The sequence below is a fragment of the Somniosus microcephalus genome, chromosome 12 (assembly GCF_052327205.1).
Source record: "Somniosus microcephalus isolate GS21.2 chromosome 12, FLI_Smic_1.0, whole genome shotgun sequence".
Taxonomy (NCBI): Eukaryota; Metazoa; Chordata; class Chondrichthyes; order Squaliformes; family Somniosidae; genus Somniosus; species Somniosus microcephalus.
The window spans coordinates 144863285-144889240 of record NC_140998.1 but is presented as its reverse complement, the minus strand read 5'-3'; the positions used below and the strand labels follow the sequence as shown (position 1 = coordinate 144889240).

The 25956-nt window shown below is 43.0% G+C and overlaps 1 protein-coding gene across 3 annotated transcripts in view; it reads left to right on the top strand.

Moving 5' to 3' along the window:
- bub1bb (BUB1 mitotic checkpoint serine/threonine kinase Bb) overlaps positions 1-25956 on the top strand; it is a 67856-nt gene that overhangs the window by 30921 nt on the left and 10979 nt on the right. For all 3 annotated transcript variants that reach the window (XM_086003639.1, XM_086003637.1, XM_086003638.1), the window contains exons 6-8: positions 10357-10526; positions 11013-11206; positions 23523-23629. In XM_086003639.1, coding sequence (XP_085859765.1) covers positions 10357-10526; positions 11013-11206; positions 23523-23629 — 471 coding nt within the window. The remainder of the gene's footprint in view (positions 1-10356; positions 10527-11012; positions 11207-23522; positions 23630-25956) is intronic.

The following is a 25956-nucleotide window of genomic DNA, read 5'->3' as shown; positions in this document are numbered from 1 at the left end:
CCCACCTTCCGAAATCCGAAATTCTCCTTTATCCGAAACTCGGCTGGTCCCGAGGTTTTCGGATAAAGGATAGTCTACCTGTACTGGTGAAAGCCTCCCGAGCTTCAGCTGATAGTGGGAAGGACGTCGATTTAATGAGGGGTCGGGCCTTCTCAGAGTAATTGGGCACCCATTGGGCATAATACGAAAAAAATCCCAGGCACCCTTTTAAAGCTTTGGGATTGTGTGGCAGGGGCAGTTCCTTTAGAGGGCGTAATCGGTCAGGGTCCGGTCCAATTACCCCATCTTCCACCACACAGCCGAGGATACAGAGACGGGTTGTGTTGAAGACACATTTGCCTTCGTTGTAGGTTAGATTCAGCTTTAGGGCAGTTTTTAAAAATCTCGCAAGATTTAGATCGTGGTCTTGCTGGTTGTGCCCGCAGATAGTGACATTGTCCAGATAGGGGTAGGTAGCTTGTAGTTTATTCTCGTCAACCATGCGGTCCATCTCACGTTGGAAGACCGAGACCCCAGTTGTTACTCCGAAGGGCACACTGAGAAAATGGTAGAGGCGCCCGTTCGCCTCGAAGGCGGTGTATGGGCGGTCCTCCGTTCCAATGGGGAGCTGGTGATACGTGGATTTGAGGTCGATAGTCGAGAAGACTCGGTATTGCGCAATCTGGTTGACCATTTCTGATATGCGGGGCAAAGGGTAGGCATCCAGCTGGGTATAAATATTAACAGTCTGGCTGTAGTCAATTACCATCCGTTTCTTTTCGCTATTTTTAACTATGACTACTTGGGCACGCCACGGGCTGGTACTGCATTCAATAATGCCTTCCCGCAGGAGTCTGTCCACTTCCGCCTTGATAAAGTGTCTGTCTTCCAGACTGTACCGTCTACTTTTGGTCGCTATGGGCCTACAGTTCGGAGCGAGATTAGCGAATAAAGAGGGCGGGCTGATTTTTAAGGTTGATAGGCCACAGACTGAGAGTGGCGGCTGGGACCCGCCATATGCTAGCGTGACACTTTCGTGGTTGGTGGCACTGGAAGTCCAGGCCCAAGATTACACTAACACAGAGTTCTGGCATCACGAGGAGTTTAAAATCCTTGTAGTCCGTGCCTTTTACAGTCAGTGTTACCACACAGTAGCCCAAAATGTCCGAAGTGTGGGGTTTAGCAGCCATAGCAATTCTGCTCAGTGTAGGTTACCGTTAATGAGTGCCGCCGTACCAGGCTAGGGTGGATAAAACTCTCGGTACTCCCACAGTCAATTAAACATTTTGTTAAATTCCCGTTTACCTGTATGTCCATCATGGATTTTGTCAACGGGTGTGGCCTGGATTGATCCACCGTGATCGAAACCACTGTTGGGGCCTGGGCGGCCGTTGAGTCGGGAAAAGATGGCGGATCCCAAGATGGCGGCCCGCACAGCACGCACGAGGCGGTGACTGAGTTGGAAATCGGATTCCCCCTGCAGACTTTGCTAAAATGCCCCTTTTTCTTACATTTGAAGCATGTAGCGTCCTTCGCTGGGCATCGTTGTCTGGGGTGCTTGGCCTGGCCGCAGAAGTAGCATTTCGGGACTCGGGACATTGCCGCTGTAGTAGGACTCCTGGGTGAACTTCTGTGTGGGGACTCCGGCGGCGTAGAGCTGGTCTGAGACCTGGATGGGGAAGATGGCTGATTCCAAGATAGCGGCCCCCTCGGCGTGCACGAGGCAGTGAGGGCCGCATGGCCGGAAGAATAAGAGTCAGAGTTTCTCTGGGCCACGTCCAGCGATCGCGCAGTGGCCACTGCCTTTTTAAAGTCCAGGACCACCACCTCCAGCAGTCTCTGCCGGATATAATTCGATTTGAGGCCCGTGATGAAGGAATCGCGGACCAATTCGTCAGAGTACGCATTGGCCGTCACGGCCTTGCAGTTACAGTCCCGGACCAGGTCCTTTAGGCCCTGTAAGAAATCGTCCATTGATTCCTCTGGTCGATGCCTGCGTGTAGCCAGCAGATGTCTGGCGTACACTGCGTTTACCGGCCTCTGGTATTGGGCCTTCAGGATAGTGATGGCCTCCGTGTAAGAGGTGGTGTCCCGGATGAACGAATAAATCCGATGACTTACGCGAGTAGTCAGTAGACTCAGTTTATCTACCTCGCTAGCGGATGAGGCCCCCGCGAAGAGTTCGAAGCATTTGAGCCAGTGTCCAAATTGATTGATGCTTCAGCAGAATGTGGATCCAAGTCCAGACGCTCTGGTTTTAGGAGTCGATCCATCCTAGTATTCTTTAGTGATTAAAATTGATGGGCCTTCAATAACCACAAAACTAGAAGTTATAGACTTAAACAAGTTGGCTTTTAATCACTAAGATCAGAGCTAACATCTCAACACGCCAACTGGTTCACAGGAATGAGTCATACAGATCCTGGGATCTTTATGTAAGAGAAGTCGGGGCGGAGCCAAGACCTGGAACCTCCCAGGTTAGTCGGGAAAGAGGAAGTGAAACTATACACCGTGGGGGAGGGTAATATACATGAGTGCAAAACGAATACAGGATCAAGACGACACAGATTTCATTACAAGCGCAAAATCTAGATTGACACTCTAGTGAAATACTGAGGGTCAGAGTGCCGCCTTTTGGACGAGAAGTTAAACCCGGGCCCCATGTTCCCTCGCAGGTGGTCGTAAAAGATCCCATGGCACTCTTATGTTCATTAATAAATAGACATTCTTATTATGAACACAGCTAGCTTTTGCTAGACACTTTTATTGAGCACATGTGGACTAGGTACAGTATCTGTAGAGGCTTCCATCTTGACTGCTGCCTTGTGGGTAGCCTAGTGCCTCATGGGTAATGTAGTCTTAATATATATACAGCTGGGTAGTGTAGTCTTATATACAGCTCTACGGCTCCACCTAGTGTCCACTATAGAATGACGTTATTGATCATTACATCCCCCTTTCTTAGGTTTAACAAAATCAATATCAATCAACTTTCAAGAAAACAATAAAGATAATATCAGTAACACTTTTGTTAGTGCTCTATAAACATAAACATTTTCAAAACAGTCAACACATTTTCAAAGCTTTACATTGTACCCAAAGATTAAGTCTATCAGGCTCTTTTACTTCACGTGTGGACCTTCTCAACACGGATAAGTCTGATGTGCCTTCATGAGATTGTTTTGGCGGTGAATGACAAGATGCAGTTGCGGCATTGTCATCAATCTGGTCTTGAATAGTCTCTTGTGTTTTTAGGAGGGAACAGCGGTTCCTCCTGAGAATCTGTCCTTCCTCAGTTCTAACAGTGTATGACCTTGGTCCTACTTCCTCAAGAACTGTAGCTTTCCTGTTCCATGCATCTGGATCCTCAATCCTGACAACATCATCCCTTGTCAATGGTTTTAGAGTTTTGGATGACTTGTCATAGTATGATTTCTGTTTCAGCTTTAACAGTTGAAGTCTCTGTCTCAGTTCCTCACTTTGCTGTTCTTTTGCACAGCAGGGTAGCGTGGTGCGCAACTTGCGACCCATTAGTAGTTCAGCAGGTGAAGAACCACAGTCTAAAGGTGAGGCTCGGTAGCTCAGCAGGGCGCGATAAGGATCAGACTTGCTTTCTGTCGCTTTCTTCAGTAGCTGCTTGAGAACTTGAACACCTTTCTCTGCCTTACCATTTGACTGAGCATACAAAGGACTGGATGTGATGTGCTGAAAGTCATAATGTGCTGCAAACTGTTGCCACTCCTTACAGTTGAAGCACGGACCATTGTCACTAACGGCAATCCTGGGAATTCCATGTCTGGCGAAGATGGATTTCACATGCATTATGACACTGCTTGCTGTGGTGCTTGAGAGCAGCGCCACCTCAGGATAGTTAGAATAGCAGTCAATCACTATTAGATAGTCTTTACCATTTAAATGAAAAGGGTCCAAACCAACCTTTTGCCATGCTGCTGTTGGTATGTCAGCTACTATCATTGGTTCCTTTGCTTGTTTGTTTTGGTGTTTCTGACATGTCTCACATTTGCCTATCATGTTCTCAATGTCCTTATTTATGCCAGGCCAATAAACAGTGTCTCTTGCGCTCCTTTTGCATTTTTCAATTCCGAGGTGTCCCTCATGAATCCTTTTGAGCATGTCTTGACGTAGAGCCTGTGGAATGACTATTCTGTTCTGTTTTAGTAATAGTCCACTTGCGACACTCTGTTCTGTTTTAGTAATCGTCCACTTGCGACACTCAATTCTGACGTGAAAATATTTTGGACAGGAACCTTTTGGCCAACCATGATGAATGTTCTCTATTACTGTTTGTAACACTGTATCTTTTACTGTTTCTTCTGCTATTTGCTTTGATTTTGTCTGACACGGGCAGCGCAGCAGTGAGCATACTCACATGAACATCCATGTCTTATTCAGTAGAGCTCACATGACTCATTGTGGGTGCTCGGGATAGTGCATCTGCTAACACTATGTATTTGCCTGGTGTGTAGATCAGTTCAAAGTCATATCTTTGCAGCTTCATCATGAGTCGTTGAATCCTTAGAGACATCTCATTCAGGTTTTTTTTTATGATGGCAACCAGGGGGCTGTGGTCTGTCTCAACTGTGAAGGTGGGAAGTCCATATATGTAGCCATGAAACTTTTCTAGTCCAACTACCAAGCCTAGACATTCCTTTTCAATCTGGGCGTATCGACACTCCGTATCAGTCATAGACCTGGAGGCATAGGCAACAGGCTTCCAATCTTCACCCTCTGCTTGTAGCAAGACCGCGCCTAGGCGATCTTTTGATGCATCCGTTGACACTTTGATTATTTTTGTTGGGTCAAAGAAGGTGAGTACAGGTGTGGTTGTCAGCACTGTTTTGAGGTTTATCCACTCTTGTTCATGTCTTTCTGTCCATGCGAACTCATTTGTTTTATGTAGCAGGTCTCGCAGACAGGCTGTCTTGGCTGACAAGTTAGGAATGAACTTTCCAATGAAGTTTATCATCCCCATGATGCGTAGCACTCCTCTTTTGTCAGTGGGTCGGGGCATTTTGAGTATGGCGTTTACTTTTTCTATATTTGGCTCTATTCCTTTACCAGATAGATTATCTCCTAGGAAAGTGACTTCCTGGACGCCAAACTGACACTTGGCTTTGTTGAACTTCAGTCCATTCCGGCGTATGCTCTGTAGCACTTTAGTCGGTCTCTCATTGTGTTCTTTAAGTGTGGAGCCCCGGATGGTGATGTCATCAACATAGACCCGAACTCCTTCCAGACCTTCAATGATATGTTCCATCACTATGAAAGATTTCAGATGCAGATATTATCCCGAAAGGCATTCTGAGGAAACAATACCTGCCAAATGGTGTGTTGAAGGTACAGTATTTGGTGCTCTCTTCATCCAGTTTTAGTTGCCAAAATCCTTGAGGCATCGAGCTTTGCAAAGTATCTGGCACCTGACATTTCACTGGTGATTTCTTCTCGCTTGGGAATCTGGTAGTGTTGACGTTTTATGTTTGCATTTAAGTCCTTTGGATCCATGCATATTCTTAGATCATTGTTCTTTTTCTTTACACATACCATGGAGTTAACCCAGTCTGTTGGCTCTTCGACTTTCCTGATGACTCCTAGTGTGGTCATTCTGTCCAGTTCATTCTTGAGCCGGTCACGCAGGGGTGCTGGAACTCTTCGTGGAGCATGTACCACTGGCTGAGCATCCTGCTTTAGCTGGATCTTGTAAGTGAATGGTAGAACTCCAAATCCTTTGAACACATCCTGGAAATTATTCACTACAGAATCCACCGAGTCATCTGGTCTGCTTATGGCACAGTTTATACGGTAGACTCTTTTGACCAGTTCTAAGTCCTCACAAGCTTTGTCACCCAGTAGTGAATCAAGCACTTCAGCCACAACAGAAAACATGAGATGATGCACTTTGTCTTTGACTGTCACTTTAAGTCTGCATACACCTAAGCTATCTATTTTCTGTCCATTATAGTCCTTCAGTAGTACTGACTTTTTCTGTATTTTGGGCTTTTCTTTCATATTGTTAATGTCACTCATACTGATTAAGTTTGCTTTTGCCCCAGTGTCTAGTTTCAAGGTAACTAATGCTCCATTTACCTGCAGTGGGATCATCCATTTGTCCTCTTTTACTGCATTAACTTTATGTTCAGCATTGTCCATTTCTGAGGGCTGCACATTTTCTGTATCCTTTTTGATATTGTCACATGATGCCATTCCTACACAAAATGTCTCACTTAAATCAGTGTCCTCAATTACATTAACTCGTTGCCCTTTCTTAGTTTGTACTTTTGAAAAGCATTGTTTGGCAAAGTGATTCTTTCCATTGCACTTTGTGCACATTTTTCCAAACGCTGGGCATTGTCTTAACTGGTGTTTGTAACCACAGCGTTTACAATTAAAAATGTCATCCTCCGATTGCTTTTCATTTCTGTTCTGCCCATGTTTCTTCCCCTTATAGGACACAGCACCGACAGCAGCATTATCACTCATTACAATCGCATCATTATTGATTTCACTGAAAGTCTTCGCGTGCTTTCGAGCTAGCTCGCTGGCTTGGCATATTTTCACTGCATTTTCCAAATTTAGTTCGGTTTCTCAACAGACGTTCCCTGACTTTTTTATCATGAATACCAAACACAATCTGGTCACGAATCATGGATGATTTCAGCTTGGAGAAATTACATGTCTGTGCTTTCAGTTTCAGATCAGTTATAAAGCTATCAGAAGTCTCATTTTGTTGCTGTGTCCGAGAACGGAAGATGTATCTTTCATACGTCTCATTCTTTTTGGGAGAGCAATGTGCATCAAATTTTTTTAGCACATCTTCTAATTTTTCTCTGTTCTCCACTGGATTAAATACAAATGTATTAAATACCTCTATCGCCTGTGGGCCTGCAACCGTAAGCAGCAACGCTATCTTCCTTGCGTCTGGCTTCGTACCGAATCCGATGGCTGCAATGTAGAGTTCGAATTGCTGTTTAAAAGTCTGCCAATTGTAGTCGATTTTTTTCCTGAGTTTCAAACGCTCTGGTGGCTTCAAATTCTCCATGTCGCTTTTCACATTTTTCAGCAGATCTTCACCATCCTGGTACCATCTTATGTTCATTAATAAATAGACATTCTTATTATGAACACAGCTAGCTTTTGCTAGACACTTTTATTGAGCACATGTGGACTGGGTACTGTATCTGTAGAGGCTTCCATCTTGACTGCTGCCTTGTGGGTAGCCTAGTGCCTCATGGGTAATGTAGTCTTAATATATATACAGCTGGGTAGTGTAGTCTTATACATACAGCTCTACGGCTCCACCTAGTGTGCACTATAGAATGACATGTTATTGATCATTACAGGCACTATTTGAAGAACAGGGGTGTTCTCCAATATTTGGTCTTGGCCAATATTTATCCCTCAACCAACACCACAAAAACAAATTATTTGATAATTTATTTCATTGCTCTTTGTGGGAGCTTGCTGTGTGCAGATTGGTTGCAGGGTTTCCTACATTACAACAGTGACTACACTTCAAAGGTACTTTATTGGCTGTAAAGTGATTCAAAATGTCCTGGGGTCATGAAAGGATCGATATAAATGCAAGATTTTCTTTTTCTGATCCTGTTGTTCAGCCTCGAGTCCCTTCACTCCATGTAGTGAGAGAACTTCCATGTGTTGGGAAAGTTGTGAATACCTGCCCCTTCCAGTTGTTTAGCTGTTGAGATTGAGAATGGAGCAACAGTATTTAATATGCAGGTATATTGAGCACAGACCAGTCTCCTCAATCAGAAAGCCAGATTGACCGAAGCGGAAGGGAAGAAATGGCCTGCTCCTCGGGTGAATGTCTATCCTGGAGATGACTCTCTTTCCCACCTGGCATTGGTATCTAGTCATCCAGGACTGAATGAGATGGCTTCCTCTGCACTGTCCCAGCAAAATGCCTTACAACTTCACCCTAGTATAATGGTCACTCTCCACCAGTGATCCTTGTAGCATCTGACTGACCATTTAGTGTCATTGTCAGCAATTTTGCGATGTGGATTTGTGCTCACGTTCAATTGAGATGGCTTCAGACTAATTTCATGTGTCTTGGGCTGGATATTAACCTGGGTCTGCAAGCAAAACAACACATTATAACCTACATAGTCCTGTTTGCTCCTGTCTTTAATCAGGTAGTGAAGAATGACTCCCGTCAACAAAGGCTGGACCTGAGATTCCTGAGCTCATGATTTATTTTGGTAAACCTTTATGCCCTGTACTGACTATGATCTGTGCTCCCCAAGCACACATGGATTTGTGCATACCCAATTAATCTCCTAACATCCTGTAAAGCATTGCTGAGTATTTAATTCGTGAAACGAAATGTCTACCAGCACGTTGCAGTGCTGATGAAGCATTCTCCTATCCGAAGTGCAAAGCATGACATTTTTAAAATAACTGAAGGCAACTGGCTTGGACCAAATTAATAAACATGGTGCATAGCGTGAACTTGTGCAAAATAATTGAATGGGCCCCAGTCAGCCATGAATCATCACTGAATCTAATGCTTGTGTAACTGGTGACTTTATATTTGCTACACAAAATTTGTAGACTCTTGAAAATCATTTCATTTATAAATGCTTGTGGGCAAAGTATGTTAATGCATTAAGATTTCTTGGCATGGTTGTGCCTGTTCTGGGAGCAATGAGAGTTTTAAGACAATTGGTTCTTCGTTCTGCTGGATTTTAGGAGTCTGCTTGCTTTCTGACAGATTGATCAATCATTTCTATCAAGTTACTGGGTACAGGATTAGCCTTGATTTTCTAAATGATTAGATTGGTGTTTTACCCTAAAGAACAGGATGAGCAAGATATTCATGCCTTATTGGTAGATGGTTTGGCTTTGGGTTCTGTCAATTCAATAAATTTGTATTTATCAATGATGCATTCCTTCAATTCTGGCTTCATTGGGTCAGATCTCTTTCCTCTCCCACCTTGCATTGTATAGTGTGGATGCCTTTGTTCTGCATGTTTGCTGCAGTGGCTATAGGATAGGATCTATATAAAAGCTGTGCCAAGCATGTGCTTATTCTGTAACATGCTAGTTGGATTTTCCACAATGCACTTGTGTATTGGATGTCACTTTGTCAATACCCTTCAAGAAGGGTTAAAACTATATGGGATGTAAAAGGTAAATCTCATGTTTGGGATTGTGTTGGCTCAATGAAGGGTTTTTAACATCTATCCTATGCCCTGCCTGGATCTCAGTTTTACTACTGATGTGAAGTTCCTTTGTTGTCCCTCAGTTGTGCACAAACATGTAAGCATTGGCATTTCGCTGTAAAATCGAACAACGACCACAGCAATGTACATGGAAACAGTCTGTTCTGGTATGGGCAACTGGATGAGTGTATTTCTAGCTTTTAGGACTAGGTGGGCTGCTGTTTGCTATATGCCCATTGGTTTTGGACTTGCCTCTTCTAGTTTAATCTTCTCTGTATAGAATATTATACAAAGACAGGAGCATGTGCAAGTTTTGAGATGGTTTGCAGAAGTGCAGACTAGACTTTATGCAAAATCTAATTCAACGCAGCAATAATCAAAAGCTCTCCTGAGAGTTCATGACTGGCCAGTTGCACTAAAGCAGTAGTTCCATAGATGGTCAGCTGAATTAGCAGATCTCTGGCTGGGTGATAGTTGGGTTATTCATTTTCATTGGCATTGGCATTTGTGGACTAAACTGGGGCAGAGGGTAGGAATTCAACCAGTGCACGATCTCCTGCTCAAGATAAAATGTTGATGAATGCGGTGATGGTTTGGACTCTGTGCTGAGCGACTTTTCTAGCTCATGAATAGCCACTTGGTTTTGGTACCATGTGCCAGCATGAGTTGGTGCTTTTTAGGAGATAATTGTGGGGAGATTTTGCATAACTGAAGCTCAGTCTTAGTCAATTTTTTTGCCATCTTCTGTTAGTCTAGCCTGCTCGAGCAAATTATACTTGTTCTAGGACATCTTTTGGATACACACTCTGGATCCAAACAATCAGCAAATCGCAACTAGCCACACTTTTTAAAGTATAGAATATAATCATTTTTCTGCTGCTTCTTTCTTTGAATAATCAAACCTCTCCCAAAGAGCCAAGCAGCTGCCAATCTGGGCAATGACGGTAAATAGCCTTTAATTGACCAAGGTATGCCAATTTAGACCACTTGCCCCAAGCATTGGCCTTGGAGATCGGTTAGGTGTACATAGGAACACCGGTTATAAGTGAGTTACACCATGGAATATCAGCTGGTGCATATTTGACACTCTGTGACTGCACTGAAAGGAACAGTTTGCTAGTGTGTTCATCAAAGGCTATTTGCTGTAATTGGTGCTTTATCTTTTTGTTTTCCTCAGGCACTTTCAATCCCGAGTATTTAAGCAGGTTGTGGCCTCCATGGCTGAAGGAACAGACACAGACTTGGATCCTGAGCCAGTTCAACTGCAAAGAACTACTCTTGGAGATCTGAAACGTGGAAAAAAGAAAGCCATGGCACCGGTCAACCGGGTTGGCAGTTCTGTGAGATGTAAGACTGTTTCCCACTGCATAATATTATTAGAACTTAACACCACGGTTGCTTTATGAATCTCCTGTTGTCCTATCTCTCATATGGTCACTAGGGAAGAAAATAAGGGGCGGGGTCAAAGTTGATCTCCGACCTTTCAACAATGCATCTTTCAAGCTGGCCGCTAGATGTGATGGGCAGCTTGGAAGTAACTAACTGTTTTTGCCTCCCACATCACTGAATCTGAGAGCTGTAAATCAGTGTAAAATTGAATTGTCTCTTTTTTTTCTCTTCCTAACTCCCACCAGCACCCTTACCCCCGTTTCCCTCCCCCCCCCCCCCCCCCCCCTTCCTGATCTGCCGGGATTCATTTGAGTGCTGGAGAAACTAATTTCCGTTGCATGTAAGCCTGCTGCAGAGATGAGTTGATTTATGAAGGGAGATTCTGCTGGTGGAGAACTTAAATTGGTGTTGTGCATGGACAAACTGTAACTCTTTTGGTTTTAGCACAAAGCCAAGGGCTTGGACGGCTTGTGGCACCCACTCGGGAACAGTGTGGCGCTTTTGAAGTGTTCAATGAAAATCGATTGCGCAACCAGCCTGCAGACCTACAGAGATCAACCGAGAGACCGTGGTCCGCACTTCCTTCGACTTCTGCTAAAGAAAATGAAATCAAGCCAGGACCCTGGAATACAACAGGGGTATGGGTCAATGGAGTCTAGAGAGATTGTGGCTGTGGGGAGTTTTGACCTGGTACCCTCTTCATAGTGTCAGCTTGGCTCCGTAGTAGCATTCTGGCATCCTAGTCAGACGGTTGAGTTGAAGTCGCACTCCAGGGCTTTGAGTGACCAATGTCGGTTAACATTTCAGTGCAGTACTGAGGGAGTGCTGCATTTTGTTTTGGATGTGATGTTAAACCGAGGCCCCCATCTACCTGTTCATATCAATGGTACACTGAACAAAAACACCTATGGCATTTTATTGAAGAATAACGGGGAGTTTGCTCATGTAACCGCCAGCATTCCCCTCTCAAGCAACCCCATCAAAACTAATTAATCATTCATCTCATTTGCACACAGCAAGGTTCTATAATCAGCAAATAAGTTGCTGTTTACCTACATAACATGCTACACTTCTAAAATGTTTCATTGGGACATTTTGAGGATAAGTTATTATATAAGTCTTTCTTACTCATTTCTTGTCAAGCTACAGTTGACTTAATTGGTGAAACTGGAGGCAAATTTGAGTCAATAAATATGATTTGGCATATGTTGCCCATCTTGAGTAGATCGCCAAATGTCAACGAAACAAATGTGTCTTCGTGCTATAGCCAGGAGCAAAATCAAAACCAAGTAGAGACGGGCTGAGGCTCTCCTCCACCTCCCCATACAGGTAGTGAGCTTCTCTTGCCAGTAAGGAAATTGTAGTTAACGATTAACATTTTATTTAAAGCCACTGAACATGTGAAATTGACTGCAGCTCGCACGTAGTTATTTTTTAATTCATTTTTCCACATTGATTTAACCAAAAGTGAGCCTACTGTATTTCACAGGACCTTCCCTTTCACAGTCTCCCGTTGTTAATTGTATTAGGAAAAATAGGAGCAGGAATAGGCCATTTGGCCCTTCGAACCTGCTCCGCCATTCAATATGATCATGGCTGATCCTCTATCTCAATACCATATTCTCGCTCTCTCCCCATACCCCTTGATGCCTTTTGTGTCTAGAAATCTATCTATCTCCTCCTTTAAATATATTCAGTGACTTGGCCTCCACAGCCTTCTGTGGTAGAGAATTCCACAGGTTCACCACCCTCCTGAGTGAAGAAATTTCTCCTCATCTCAGTCCTAAATGTCCTACCTCTTGTCCTGAGACTGTGACCCCTCGTTCTAGACCCCCCAGCCAGGGGAAACATCCTCCCTGCATCCAGTCTGTCTAGTCCTGTCAAAATTTTATACGTTTCAATGAGATCCCCTCTCATTTTTCTAAACTCCAGTGAATACAGGCCTAGTCGACCCAATCTCTCCTCATACGACAGTCCTGCCATCCCAGGAATCAGTCTGGTGAACCTTTGCTGCACTCCCTCTATGGCAAGTATATCCTTTCTTGGGTAAGGAGACCAAAACTGCACACAGTACTCCAGGTGTGGTCTCGCCAAGGCCCTGTATAACTGTAGTAAGACATCCTTGCTCCTGTACTCAAATCCTCTTGCAATGCAGGCCAACCTACCATTTGCCTTCCTAACTGCTTGCTGCACCTGCATGTTTGCTTTCAGTGACTGGTGTACAAGGACACCCAGGTCCCTCTGTACATCAACATTTCCCAATCTATCACCATTTAAATAATACTCTGCCTTTCTGTTTTTCCTACTGAAGTGGATGACTTCACATTTATCCACGTTCTATTGCATCTGCCATGTATATGCACTCGCTCAACTTGTCTAAATCGCCTTTAAGCCTCCTTGCATCCTCCTCACAACTCACAATCCCACCTTCATTCCCTTCATCATGTTTCTCTTCCACCCCCCATATCCCTCGGTATTCATTACTTTGAATTCTTTAGTGTTAAATTTCATTTGCTATTTATCTGCCTAATTGAATAAGACCATAAGAACATAATAGGAGCAGGAGTAGGCCATTCGGCCCCTCGAGCCAGCCCTGCCATTCAATAAGATCATGGCTGATCTGACCTTGGCCTCAACATCACTTTCCCACCCACTCCCCCATAACCCTTGACTCCCCTGTAGCTCAAACATATGCCTGTTGTATCCGTGTGTTAATAGAGACACGGAAGGCAGGAGTTGTTTTCACAGGTGTTTACTGAACAAAGTCTGGAGGTGAACTAACTGATACAAGACAATATACAGGCTTATATAGCCCGAGTGGCCATTACCGGCATTACAGTACACAGGGGGCTCTTAAAGGCACATACACCACAATGTCTATCTCCACCTTGAATATATTCAATGTCTCCACCTCCACAGCTCTCTGGGGTAGAGAATTCCAAAGATTCATGACCCTGAGAAGAAATTCCTCATCTCAGTTTTAAATGGGTGACCCCTTATCCTGAAACTGCCCTCTTCCAGATTCCCCCACGAGGGGAAACATCCTCCTGCATCTACCCTGTCAAGTCCCTCAGAATCTTATGTTTCAATAAGATCACCCCTCATTCTTCTAAACTCCAATGAGTATAGGCTCAACCTTTCTTCCGACAACCTCCTTCATCTCGGGAATTAACCTAGTTACCTTCTCTGAACTGCCTCCAATGCAAGTATATCCCTTGTTAAATAAGGAGACCAAAACTGCACGCATTACTCCAGGTGTGGTCTCACCATTTGCCCTGTACAGAAGACTTTGCTACTTTTATACCCCCCCCCCCCCCCCCCCCTTGCAATAAAGGCCAACATACCATTTGCCTTCCTAATTACTTGCTGTACAAGCATGCTAACTTTGTTTCATGTACAAGTATCCCTCTGTACTGCAGCATTATGTAGTGTCTCCATTTAAAAAATAATTTGCTTTTTTATTTTTCCTACCAAAGTGCATAACCTCACATTTTCCCACATTATACCCCATCTGCCAACTTTTTGCCCACTCACTTAACCTATCTATATCCCTTTGCAGACTGTCCTCCTCAACTTGCTTTCCCACCTATCTTTATCGTCAGCAAATTTGGCTACAGTACACTCGGTCCCTTTATCCAAGTCCTGAATATAGATTGTAAATAGTTGAGGCCCCAGCACTGATCCCTGTGGCACCCCCTTGTTACAGTTTGCCAACCTGAAAATGACCCATTTATCCCGACTCTCTTTTCTGTTAGTTAGCCAATCCCCTCTCCATGCTAATATTACCCCCAAGACCATGAGCTCTTGTCTTGTGCAGTAACCTTTTTATGTCGCACCTTATCGAATGCCTTCTGGAAATCCAAATACACTGCATCTGCTGGTTCCCCTTTATCCACCCTGTTCATTACATCCTCAAAGAACTCTACTAAATTTGTCAAACACAATTTCCCTTTCATACAATCAAGCAGAGTCAACATGGTTTTATTATGATTTTCTAAATGTCCTGCTATTACTTCCTTAATGATGGATTCCAGCATTTTCCCAATGACAGATGTTAGGCTAACTGGCCTATAGTTTCCTGCTTTTTGCCTCCCTCCTTTCTTGAATAGGGACGTTACATTTGCGGTTTTCCAATCTACTGGGACCTCTCCAGAAGCCAGGGAATTTTGGTAGATTACAACCAATACATCCACTGTCTCTGCAGCCAGTTCTTTTAAGACCCTAGGAGGCAGGCCCAGGGGACTTGTCAGGCTTTAGTCCCATTAGTTTGCCTAGTACTTTTTCTCTAGTGGTGATTGTTTTAAGTTCCTCCCTCCCTTTTGCCCCTTGATTATCAATTATTATTGGGATGCTTTTTGTGTCTTCTACCGTGAAGACTGATACAAAATATTTGTTCAAAGCCTCTGCCATTTCCTGGTTTCCCATTATTAATTCCCCAGTCCCATCCTCTAAGGGACCAATGTTTACTTTAGCTGCTCTCTTCCCTTTTTATATACCTGTAGAAGCTCTTACTGTCTTTTTTATATTTTTTGCTAGTTTACTTTCATAATCTATTATCTTTTTTTAGTCATCCTTTGTTGGTTTCTAAAAATTTCCCAATTCTCTGGCCTACCACTAATCTTTGCAATATTGTGTGCCTTTTTTTTTCAATTTGATACCATCCTTAACTTCCTTAGTTAGCCACGGATGGTTCATCCTTCTCATAGTCTTTCTTTCTCACTGGAATAAACCTTTTGAGAGTTATGAAATATCTACTTAAATGTTTGCCACTGCTTATCTACCGTCTTGCCCTTTTAATCTCTTCCCAGTCTACTTTAGCCAACTCTGTCTTCATATCTTTGTAATTGCCTTTATTTAAATTTAGGACACTAATTTCAGACCCAAGTTTCTCGCCCTCAAACTGAATTTGAATTTCAAAATCATGCTATGATCACTCTTCCCTCAAGGATCCTTTACTATGAGATCATTAATCCTGTCTCATTACACATTACCAGATCTAAAATAACCACCTCCCTGGTTGGTTCCACAACGTATTGTTCTAAGAAACCATCCCGAATACATTCGATGAACTCATCCTCAAGGCAACCCTTGCCAATTTGATTTGTCCAATCTATATGAAGATTAAAATCGCCCATGATTATAGCAGTACTTTTCTTACAAGCCCCTATTATTTCTTGATTTATACTCTGTCCTACAATGTAGCTACTATTAGGGGGGCCTATAGACTACTCCCACCAGTGACTTCTTTCCCATACTATTTCTTATCTCCACCCAAACTGATTCTACATTTGGATCTCCTGAGCCAATATAATTTCTCGCCACTGCACTGATTTCATCCTTTATTAACAGAGCTATCCCACCTCCTTTTCATTTCTGCCTATCCTTCCGAAATGTCAAATACCCCATAATATTCAGTTCCCAGCCTTGATCACCTTGCAACCACATCTCTAATGGCTATCAGATCATGCCCATTTATTTCGATTTTGTGCCGTCAACTCATCTATCTTGTTACGAATGCTGCGTGCATTCGTATAAAGAGCTTTACATTTTTTTCTTTATACCGTTTTTACCTTCTCTGAAACTATTTGCTGGTGCACGCTTATGTTCTTACGCTCTGTCTCCCCTGTCACACTCCGGTTATCATTATCCCTATCGCTACCCTGCACTATTGCCTTCTCCTTTCTTTGACTTTCTAAATTCCCCTTCACCTGAAAATTCCCCCCACTTAGTTTAAAGCCCTATCTACCACACAACTGATCTGTATCCTTCTGTAAAACTTTAAAAAGAAAGACTTGCATTTATATAGCGCCTTTCATGACCTCCAATGTCCCAAACGCATTACAGCCAATGAAATACTTTTGAAGTGTGGTCACTGTTGTAATGTAGGAAAAGTGGTAGCCAATTTACATACAGCAAGGTTCTGCAAACAGCAATGTGATGATGACCAGATCATCTGATTTTTGTAGTGATGTTGATTGAAGGATAAATATTGGCAAGGACACTGGAGATAACTCCCCTGCTCCTCTTTGAAGTCGTGCCACGGGATCTTTTATGTCCACCTGAGAGCAGACGGGCCTTGGTTTAACATCTTATCCAAAAGACAGCACCTCGAACAGTGCAGTGCTCTCTCAGTACTGCCCTGGGAGTGTCGGTCTGGATCTTTGCGCTCAAGTCTCTGAAGTGACACTTGAACCCACAACCTTCTGACATGGGCAAGAGTGCTACCAACTGAGCCACGGCTGACACTATTTGTATTTTATTCTTTGTGTTGCCTGAAGTATTTACTATAAAAATGTCTTGAATGTGGAAACTGACATCCAAACTGTCTATTCCTCACTATTTTGGGTAAGACTAATCCAAGCTGCCTGATGAGGCTTGCATTGATGTTCTACTTCAGTACATGATTTATTTTTCCTTGATGTGTAATAATTAGTTGTGTTGGAGATGACCAATTTTATCTTCAGTTCTTCCTCTGTGACCCAAAGAATAAAATTCAAAAAGGGAATCATGACTATCTAAGTTTAATGATTTTCATAAGAAATAGGAGCAGGCAGGAGTAGGCCATTTGGCCCTTCGAGCCTGCTCTGCCATTCAGTAAGATCATGGCTGATCTTCTACCTCAACTCCACTTTCCCGCCCTATCCCCACATCCATTGATTCCCTTAGTATCCAAAAATCTATCGATCGCTGTCTTGAATGTGCTCGACAACTGAGTATCCACCGCCCTCTGGGGTAGATAATTCCTGACCACTTATTCTGAGACTGTGGCCCCTAGTTCTAGACTCCCCAGCCAGGGGAAACACCCTCCCAGCATTTACCCTGTTAAGCCCCTTTAAGAATTTTATGATCACCTCTCATTCTTCTAAACTCTAGAATATAGGCATAGTCTACTCGATCTCTCCTCATACGACAATCCCCTCATCCCAGGAATCAGTCTGGTGAACCTTTGTTGCACTTCCTCTAAGGCAAGTATATCCTTCATTGGGTAAGGAGACCAAAACTGTACACAGTACTCCAGGTGTGGTCTCACCAAGGCCCTATATAATTATAGTAAGACATCTTTACTCTTGTACTCCAATCCTTTGTAATAAAGGCTCCAATCCTTTGTAATAAAGGCTAACATGCTGTTTGCTTTCCTAATTGCTTGCTGTACCTGCATGTTAACTTTGTGACACATAAAATCCATCTGCCATGTTCTTGGCTAGGGTAAATAAAATCAGAGTTAAATGCGTGGCTCAAAGACTGGTGTGGGAGAAATGGGTTTTGCTTCTTGGGACACTGGCACCAGTACTGGGACAGGAGAGAGCTGTTCCGTTGGGACGGACTTCACTTGGCCAGTGCTGGGACTAGAATCCTGGCGAATAGAATAACTAGGGCTGTAGAGAGGGCTTTAAACTTATTAGTGGGAGGGAGGTTTCAAGAGAGCGAAAAATAAAAATGTCAGCAGAGAAGGCAATAGAGCAAAGTAGCAGTGGGGAAATTAAAAACCAGAGCGTGTCAGGAAGGGACAGAATATATAAAGATAAAGGTAAAGTAGTAAAGGGGGTAAAAGCAAGAATAAATTGTCACAAAACATATTTAAAAGTTATTTATCTGAATGCACGCAGCATTCGTAACAAAATAGACGAGTTGACGGTACAAATAACTAAACATGGGTATTACAGAAACATGGCTGCAAGGTGACCATGACTGGGAACTAAACATCCAGGGGTATTTGACTATTAGGAAGGACAGACAGGAAGGAAAGGGAGGTGGGGTGGCTATGTTAATAAAGGATGGAATCACTGCAATAGTGAGAAATGATATTGGGTCAAAGGATCAGGATAGTGAAACAGTTTGGGTGGAGATAAGGAATAATAAGGAAAAAGTCACTAGTGGGCGTAGTCTATAGGCCTCCTAACAGTTGCAACTCTATTGGTCGGAGTACAAATCAGGAAATAGTTGGGGCTTGTAATAAGGGAACAGCTATAATCATGGAAGATTTTAACTTTCATATTGACTGGACAAATCAAATTGGGCAGGGCAGCCTTGAGGAAGAGTTCATAGAGTACATTAGGGATGGGTTCCTTGAGCAGTATGTTACTGAACCAACCAGGGGGCAGGCAGTCTTAGATCTGGTCCTGTGTAATGAGACAGGATTAATAAAAAATGTCCTAGTAAAGGATCCCCTTGGAATGAGTGACCATAACATGGTTGAATTCCAAATTCAGTTGGAGGGTGAGAGAGAGTTGGATCTCAAACCAGCGTACTAAGCTTAAATAAAGGAGACTATGAAGGTATGAGAGCAGAGTTGACTAAAGTGGACTGGGAAAATAGGTTAAAGTGTAAGACGGTACATGAGCAGTGGTGTACATTCAAGGAGATATTTCACAACTTTCAAGAAAAATATATTCCACTGAGGAAAAAGGGGCGTAAAAGAAAAGACAGCCATCCGTGGCTAAGTAAAGGAATAAAGGATAGTATCTGACTGAAAACAAGTAGCCAAATCTAGTGGGTGGATAGAAGATTGGGAAGCATTTAAAAGCCAGCAAAGAATAACTAAAAGATTAATTAAGAAAGGGAAGATAGATTATGAAAGTAAACTAGCAAAAAATATAAAAACAGATAGCAAGAGTTTCTACAGGTTATATAAAAAGAAAAAGGGTGGCTAAAGTGAATGTTGGTCCCTTAGAGGACGAGACTGGGAAATTAGTAGTGGGGAACATGGAGATGGCAAATACGCTGAACAAATATTTTGTATCAGTCTTTACAGTAGAGGACACTAAAACTATCCCAACACTGGACAAACAGGGGGCTATAGGGGGGGAGGAGCTAAACACGATTGGTACTCAGTAAGATAATGGGGCTTGAGGCGGATAAATCCCCTGGACCTGATGGCTTACATCCTAGGGTCTTGAGAGAAGTAGCGGTAGGGATTGCGGATGCATTGGTGGTAATTTTCCAAAACTCCCTGGATTCAGGAAAGGTCCCAGCAGATTGGAAAACTGCTAATGTAATGCCCTTATTTAAAAAGGGAGGTAGACAAAAGGCTGGAAACTATAGACCAGTTAGCCTAACACCTGTGGTTGGTAAAATGTTGGAGTCCATTGTTAAGGAAGCAGTAACAGGACATTTGGATAAGCATAATTTAATCGGACAGAGTCAGCATAGTTTTATGAAGGGGAAATCATGCTTGACAAATTTGCTCGAATTCTTTGAGGACGTAACAAACAGGGTGGATAAAGGAACCGGTGGATGTGGTGTATTTGGACTTCCAAAAGACACTTGACAAGGTGCCACACAAAAGATTACTGCACAAGATAAAAAATCACAGGATTGGGGGTAATATACTGGCATAGGTGGAAGATTGGCTATCTAACAGAAAACAGAGTGTTGGGATAAATGGTTCATTCTCGGGTTGGCAATCAGTAACTAGTGGTGTTCCACAGGGGTCAGTGCTGGGACCCCAACTCTTTACAATCTATATTAACGATTTGGAGGAGGGGACCAAGTGCAACGTATCCAAGTTTGCCAACGATACAAAGATGGAGGGAAAGCAGTGAGTGAGGAGGACATAAAAAACCTGCAAAAGGACATAGACAGGCTAAGTGAGTGGGCAGAAATTTGGCAGATGGAATATAATGTTGGAAAGTGTGAGGTTATGCACTTTGGCAGAAAAAAATCAAAGAGCAAGTTATTATCTAAATGGAAAGAAATTGCAAAGTGCTACAGTACAAAGGGATCTGGGGGTCCTGGTGCATGAAACACAAAAAGTTAGTATGCAGGTGATCAGGAAGGCCAATGGAATCTTGGCTTTTATTGCAAGGGGGATGGAGTATAAAAGCAGGGAAGTCTTGCTTCAGTTGTACAGGGTACTGGTGAGGCCACACCTGGAATACTGCGTACAGTTTTGGTTTCCATATTTAAGAAAAGATGTACTTGCTCTCGAGGCAGTTCAGAGAAGGTTCACTCGGTTGATTCCGGAGATGAGGGGGTTGACTTATGAGGAAAGGTTGAGTAGGTTGGGCCTCTACTCATTGGAATTCAGAAGAGTGAGAGGCGATCTTCGCGAAACATATAAGATTGTGAGGGGGCTTGATCGGGTGGATGCGGGGAGGATGTTTCCACTGATAGGTGAGACTAGAACTAGGGGGCATAATCTTAGAATAAGGGGCTGCCCTTTCAAAACTGAGATGAGAAACTTCTTCACTCAGAGGGTAGTAAATCTATGGAATCTGCTACCTCAGAGAGCTGCGGAAGCTGCGACATTAAATAAATTTAAAACAGAGATAGACAGTTTCCTAGCTGATAAGGGAATTAAGGGTTATGGGGAGCGGGCAGGGAAGTGGAGGTGAGCCTAGGTTCGGATCAGCCATGATCTTATTGAATGGCGGAGCAGGCCCGAGGGGCCATATGGCTTACTCCTGCTCCTACTTATGTTCTTGCCCACTCACTTAACCTGTCGCTCTCCCTTTATGTCCTCCTCACAGCTTACTCAGTCCCCTCATCCAAGTCATTTAATATAAATTGTAAATAGCTGAGGCCCAAGCACTGATCCCCACTAGTTACAGCCTGCCAACCTGAAAATTAACCGTTTATTCCTACTCTGTTTTCTGTCTGTTAACCAATCCTCAATCATGCTAATATATTACCCTAATCCCATGAGCCCTAATTTTGTGATAACCTCTTGTGTGGCACCTTATCAAATGCTTTTTGAAAATCCAAATACACTACTTTCAGTAGTTTCCCCCTTATCTATCCTGCTGGTTACAACTTCAAAAACTCTCAAATTTGTCATACTATTCCCCTTTCATTAATCCATGTTGACTCTGTCCAATTATATGATTTTCTAAGTGCCCTGTTACCACATCCCTAATAGATTCTAGCATTTTCCCTACTGCTGATGTCAGGCTAACTTGCCTATAGTTCCATGTTTTCTCCTCCCTCCTTTTCTTGAATAACAAGGGATATATTTCCTACCTTCCAATCCACGGGGACCATTCTAAAATCTAGAATTCTGGAAGATCAAACCCAATGCATCCATTATCTCTGTAGCCACCTCTTAAAACCCTAGGATTTAGGCTATCGGGTCCAGGGGATTTATCGGCTTTTAGTCCCATTAATTTCTCCAGTACTATTTCTTTACTAATACTAATTTCTTAAGTTTCTCTATCACTAGACCCTTGGTTCCCTACTATTTCCAGAATGTTTTGTCTTCCATGAAGATGGATGTAGAGTATTTGTTTAATGTCTCTGCCATTTTGCTATTTCCCATTATAACTTCTCCTGTCTCTGCCTGTAATAGACCCACATTTCATTTTTACATAGACCTTTTACAAACTGTTTTATGTCTTCGTTTAATCTCATTCTATTTTCTCTCTCTCTCTCAATTTCTTGGTCCTCCTTTGCTGAATTCTAAAATCCTCAGGTTTTCTACTCTTTGGCAACATTGTAAGCCTCTTCCTTTAATCTAATGCTATCTTTAACTTCTTGTTGGACCACTTTTCCCATGGGGTTTTTATTTCTTAAGGGAATGTATATTTGTTGTCAATTATGAATTCAGATTTAGTGCCTTTAGCTTTAAATTTTTTCTATTTTTCCCTGATGTCACCTTTGTCACTAATGCCCTATTACCTTAAACTCTCTGTTCCATCCTGACCCAATATGCTTATTTTTACCCAAGGCTCTACAGCCTTGACATTTCTCTTGCTGCTTTTGACTTTACCCTTTCCTGTATCCTCCCCACCCCACTTCATTAGTTTAAATCTCTATCTACTGCCCTAGTTATTCAATTTGCCAGGGCACTGGTCCTAGCCTGGTTTAGGTGGCGCCTGTCCCAACAAAAAGCTACCATTTTTCCCCATAACTGGTGCCAGTGCCCCATGATTTAAAACACCTACCTCCCGAGCCATGCATTTAACCTCTTGCTCAACCAACCGACTAACCTGCAGACTTTGCCCTCCTCCACACAAGCAGCAAGAACCTAATACCTGTTGGATAAGGGCAAAGGCCAAGGCTCCTCCAGCACTGCACCTGGGGTCACCTTACCTGCCTGACTTAGTCAAGCCCTCCTGTCCCTGACCACTAACCAGACCTGTACCACTACCTAACCTAAGGAGTGTGACTACCTCCTGGATCAAAGTGTCCAGGTTACTTCCCCCAACCCCTCCGATGCCCTGCAATGTCTGTGCCTCAGAATCCAGCTCAACAACTTCAAAAAGTTCCTCGTGATGCAGACACTTACTGCAGGGGTAGTTGCCCAGGATCACGATGCTCTCCACAAACTCCCACATGCTGCAGTTGCAGCACACTGCCATCCTTAGTCTTTTGTTTTATTAATTTAATAATTTACATATTTGATCAATTTTTTTAGTTTTGAACTAATTACTTGATCTAGTTTAAGTTATAGGTAAATGAAATATTTACCTGTAACTTACTCCTGTTGCCCCTCCTTGTGTTGTGATGTCACTTTGCGATTTTTCTCTCTGCCACTCACAGACTGCCTTTTTCTCTCACTCCGCTCTCGACCTTGCCCTTTTCTAGTGCTCTGCTCACAATAGAGTTTTTCCACCTTTTTGTCATCTTGAAAGCTTTAAATATGATGTAAGTATCAGCTTATTCTGAGGGGTGTAAACAATATCTTCAGATAGCTCGGTAAAGTACCTTGTGAGGCTAGAGAGCATCATGGATGATGTATGGTCTTCCTGTTTGGGTAATAATCACTAGGGTGGTGGATATATATGGAGACAATCCTACTGAGACTATTGTCTTCCCATCAGGAGTCTGGTGAACCTTTCTCCTAATGGGGGCATGTTTCACTGTGATCTGCTGTCCTCTTAAATCATTTGTCAACAATGCTATTTGCTTTGTAAAAAAAAAACAGTACTTTGCACAAGATGGTTTCTGAGTGACATGTTACTCAGTTAACTGAAATACCATTCAGTTTATCAAGATCTGTTTTGTTCCTTCCATCAGATACCTCGGCATTTCAACGTACAAACCGTTCCCTTTTCTGCAACCTTGCCAGCCAGCAAACCTGACTTCAAGCTTTACGAGGAAGAATCTGCTCATGTGGCGACTACGTATGTTTAAAACTAGTGAACACCATTTAATTTTGGTATTCCTCTTGTAGAGGTGTGTGTAAACCATCTCCCAATTATGGCTTCAAATAAGAACCATCCCACTGTGGGTATAGGGAGGGGGATGCTCCTTTGAGGCAGAGCATCCCCCTCCCTATGGACTCTGCAACTGGCTATATTGCTCTTAATCTAGGAGCGCTCCATCTTAAATTTTGGGGGAGGGGGGCTAAAATTGTAAGATGTCCCATTTCCTGATTTTATTTCCCTTTTCAGCTCGAGATACTTCAAATTTATTTTATTTTTTAAGAAAAGTTTGGACGAGGGTCAGCCACTATTTTCTTAATTGGAAATTAGTTTTTAACAGACCTTGGCCACAAAGAACTTTTTAAAAACCTCTGCAATATTTTTCCAATGCTGAATTGCTTTTCATGCTGTTACTTCATGAGTATAAGTATAGCAGAATGTTAGGTCAAATCTTCATCTGCACAAAAGAATAAACTATATTTAATTCTGAGCTATGCTGATCTACTCTAGTGGAGTGCCAGAACTGTTTGCTATTGGGTCCAATCTTAAGCAGCCACAATCTTCCACTTTTCAAGTGACTGGGTTTTTAATTTTTTTTTATTGCTTGCAAAGCGCAAGCCTCTGACTGCTGCAATTTATACCATAGGATAGGAGTTTGTTTGGTGTTCATTCTGCAGTGTTTCTCTGGTACTTTGCCCAGGTGCCCTTTTTCCATCTGTGATCCTTGATGGCGAGTGTTCGCAAGGCTATATGACCACTGAGAGCACTGCCCGTTCTTGCTCAGAGGCACGCTTTCCAGCTGATTACTGGATAGGGATCAGAGCTAGGAACTCTGGCTGGCCTGTTCTTCTCTAGCCTAGAGGTACAGTAGCAAAATGTAGCACACCCCATAAGAACTTAATAGGAGCAGGGGTAGGCCATTCAGCCCCTCAAGCCTGCTCTGCCATTCATCTTCTATCTCAACTCCACCTTCCTGCACTATCCCCCATATCCCTTGATTCCCTTAATATCCAAAAATCTACTGATCTGTCTTGAATATACTCAACGACTGAGCCTCCACAGCCCTCTGGAGCAGAGAACTCCAAAGATTCACCACCCTGAGTGAAGAAATTTCTCCTCACCTCAGCCCTAAATGGCCGACCCCCTTATTCTGAAACTGTGACCTGGTTCTGGACTCCCCAGCCTGGGGAAACATCCTCCCTGCATTGACCCTGTCGAGCCCCTAAAGAATTTTGTATGTTTCAATGAGATTACCTCTCATTCTTCTAAACTCTAGAGAATATAGGCCAAGTCTACCCAATCTGTCCTTGTAGGACAACCCCCCCTCCCCCCAAGGAATCAGTCTGGTGAACCTTCGTTGGACTCCCTCTGTGGCAAGTATATCCCTCCTTGGGTAAGGAGACTAAAACTGTACACAGTACGCCAGGTGTGGGCCCTATATAATTGCAGTAAGACATCTTTACTCTTGGCCTTTATTGCAAGAAGATTTCAGTACAACATACCATTTGCTTTCTTAATTGCTTGCTGTACCTGAATGTTAACTTTCAGTGATTTGTGTACAAGGACACCCAGGTCCCTCTGAACACCAACATTTCCCAATCTCTCACCATTTAAAAAATACTCTGCTTTTTCTATTTTTCCAACCAAAGTGGATAACTTCCCATATCTCCACATTATATTCCATTTGCCATGTTCTTGCCCACTCACTTAGCCTGTCTATATCCCCTTGAAGCCTCTTTGCATCCCCCTCGCAACTTACATTCCCACCCAGCTTTGTATCATCAGCAAACTTGGATATATTACATTTGCTCCCTTCATCCAAATCATTGATACAGATTGAGAATAGCTGAGGCCCAAACACTGATCCTTGCGGTACCCCACTAGTTACAGCCTGCCAACCTGAAAATGACCTGTTTATTCCTACTCTCTGTTTCTGTCCCTTAACCAATCCTCAATTCATGCTAGTATATTACCCCCAATCCCATGAGCCCTAATTTTGTTTAATAACCTCTTGTGGCACCTTATTGAATGCCTTCTGAAAATCTACATCTACTGGTTCCTTATCTATTCTGCTCGTTGCAATCTCAACAACAGATTTGTCAAACATGATTTCCCTTTCATAAATCCATGTTGACTCTGCCCAGTCCTATTATTTTCTAAGTGCTCTGTTACTACGTCCTTAATAGATTCTAGCATTTTCCCTACTACTGATGTCAGGCTTACTGGTCTGTAATTCCCTGTTTGTCTGTCTGTCTCCAATAGTGGGGTTACATTTGCCACCTTCAAATCCATGGGAACCGTTCTAG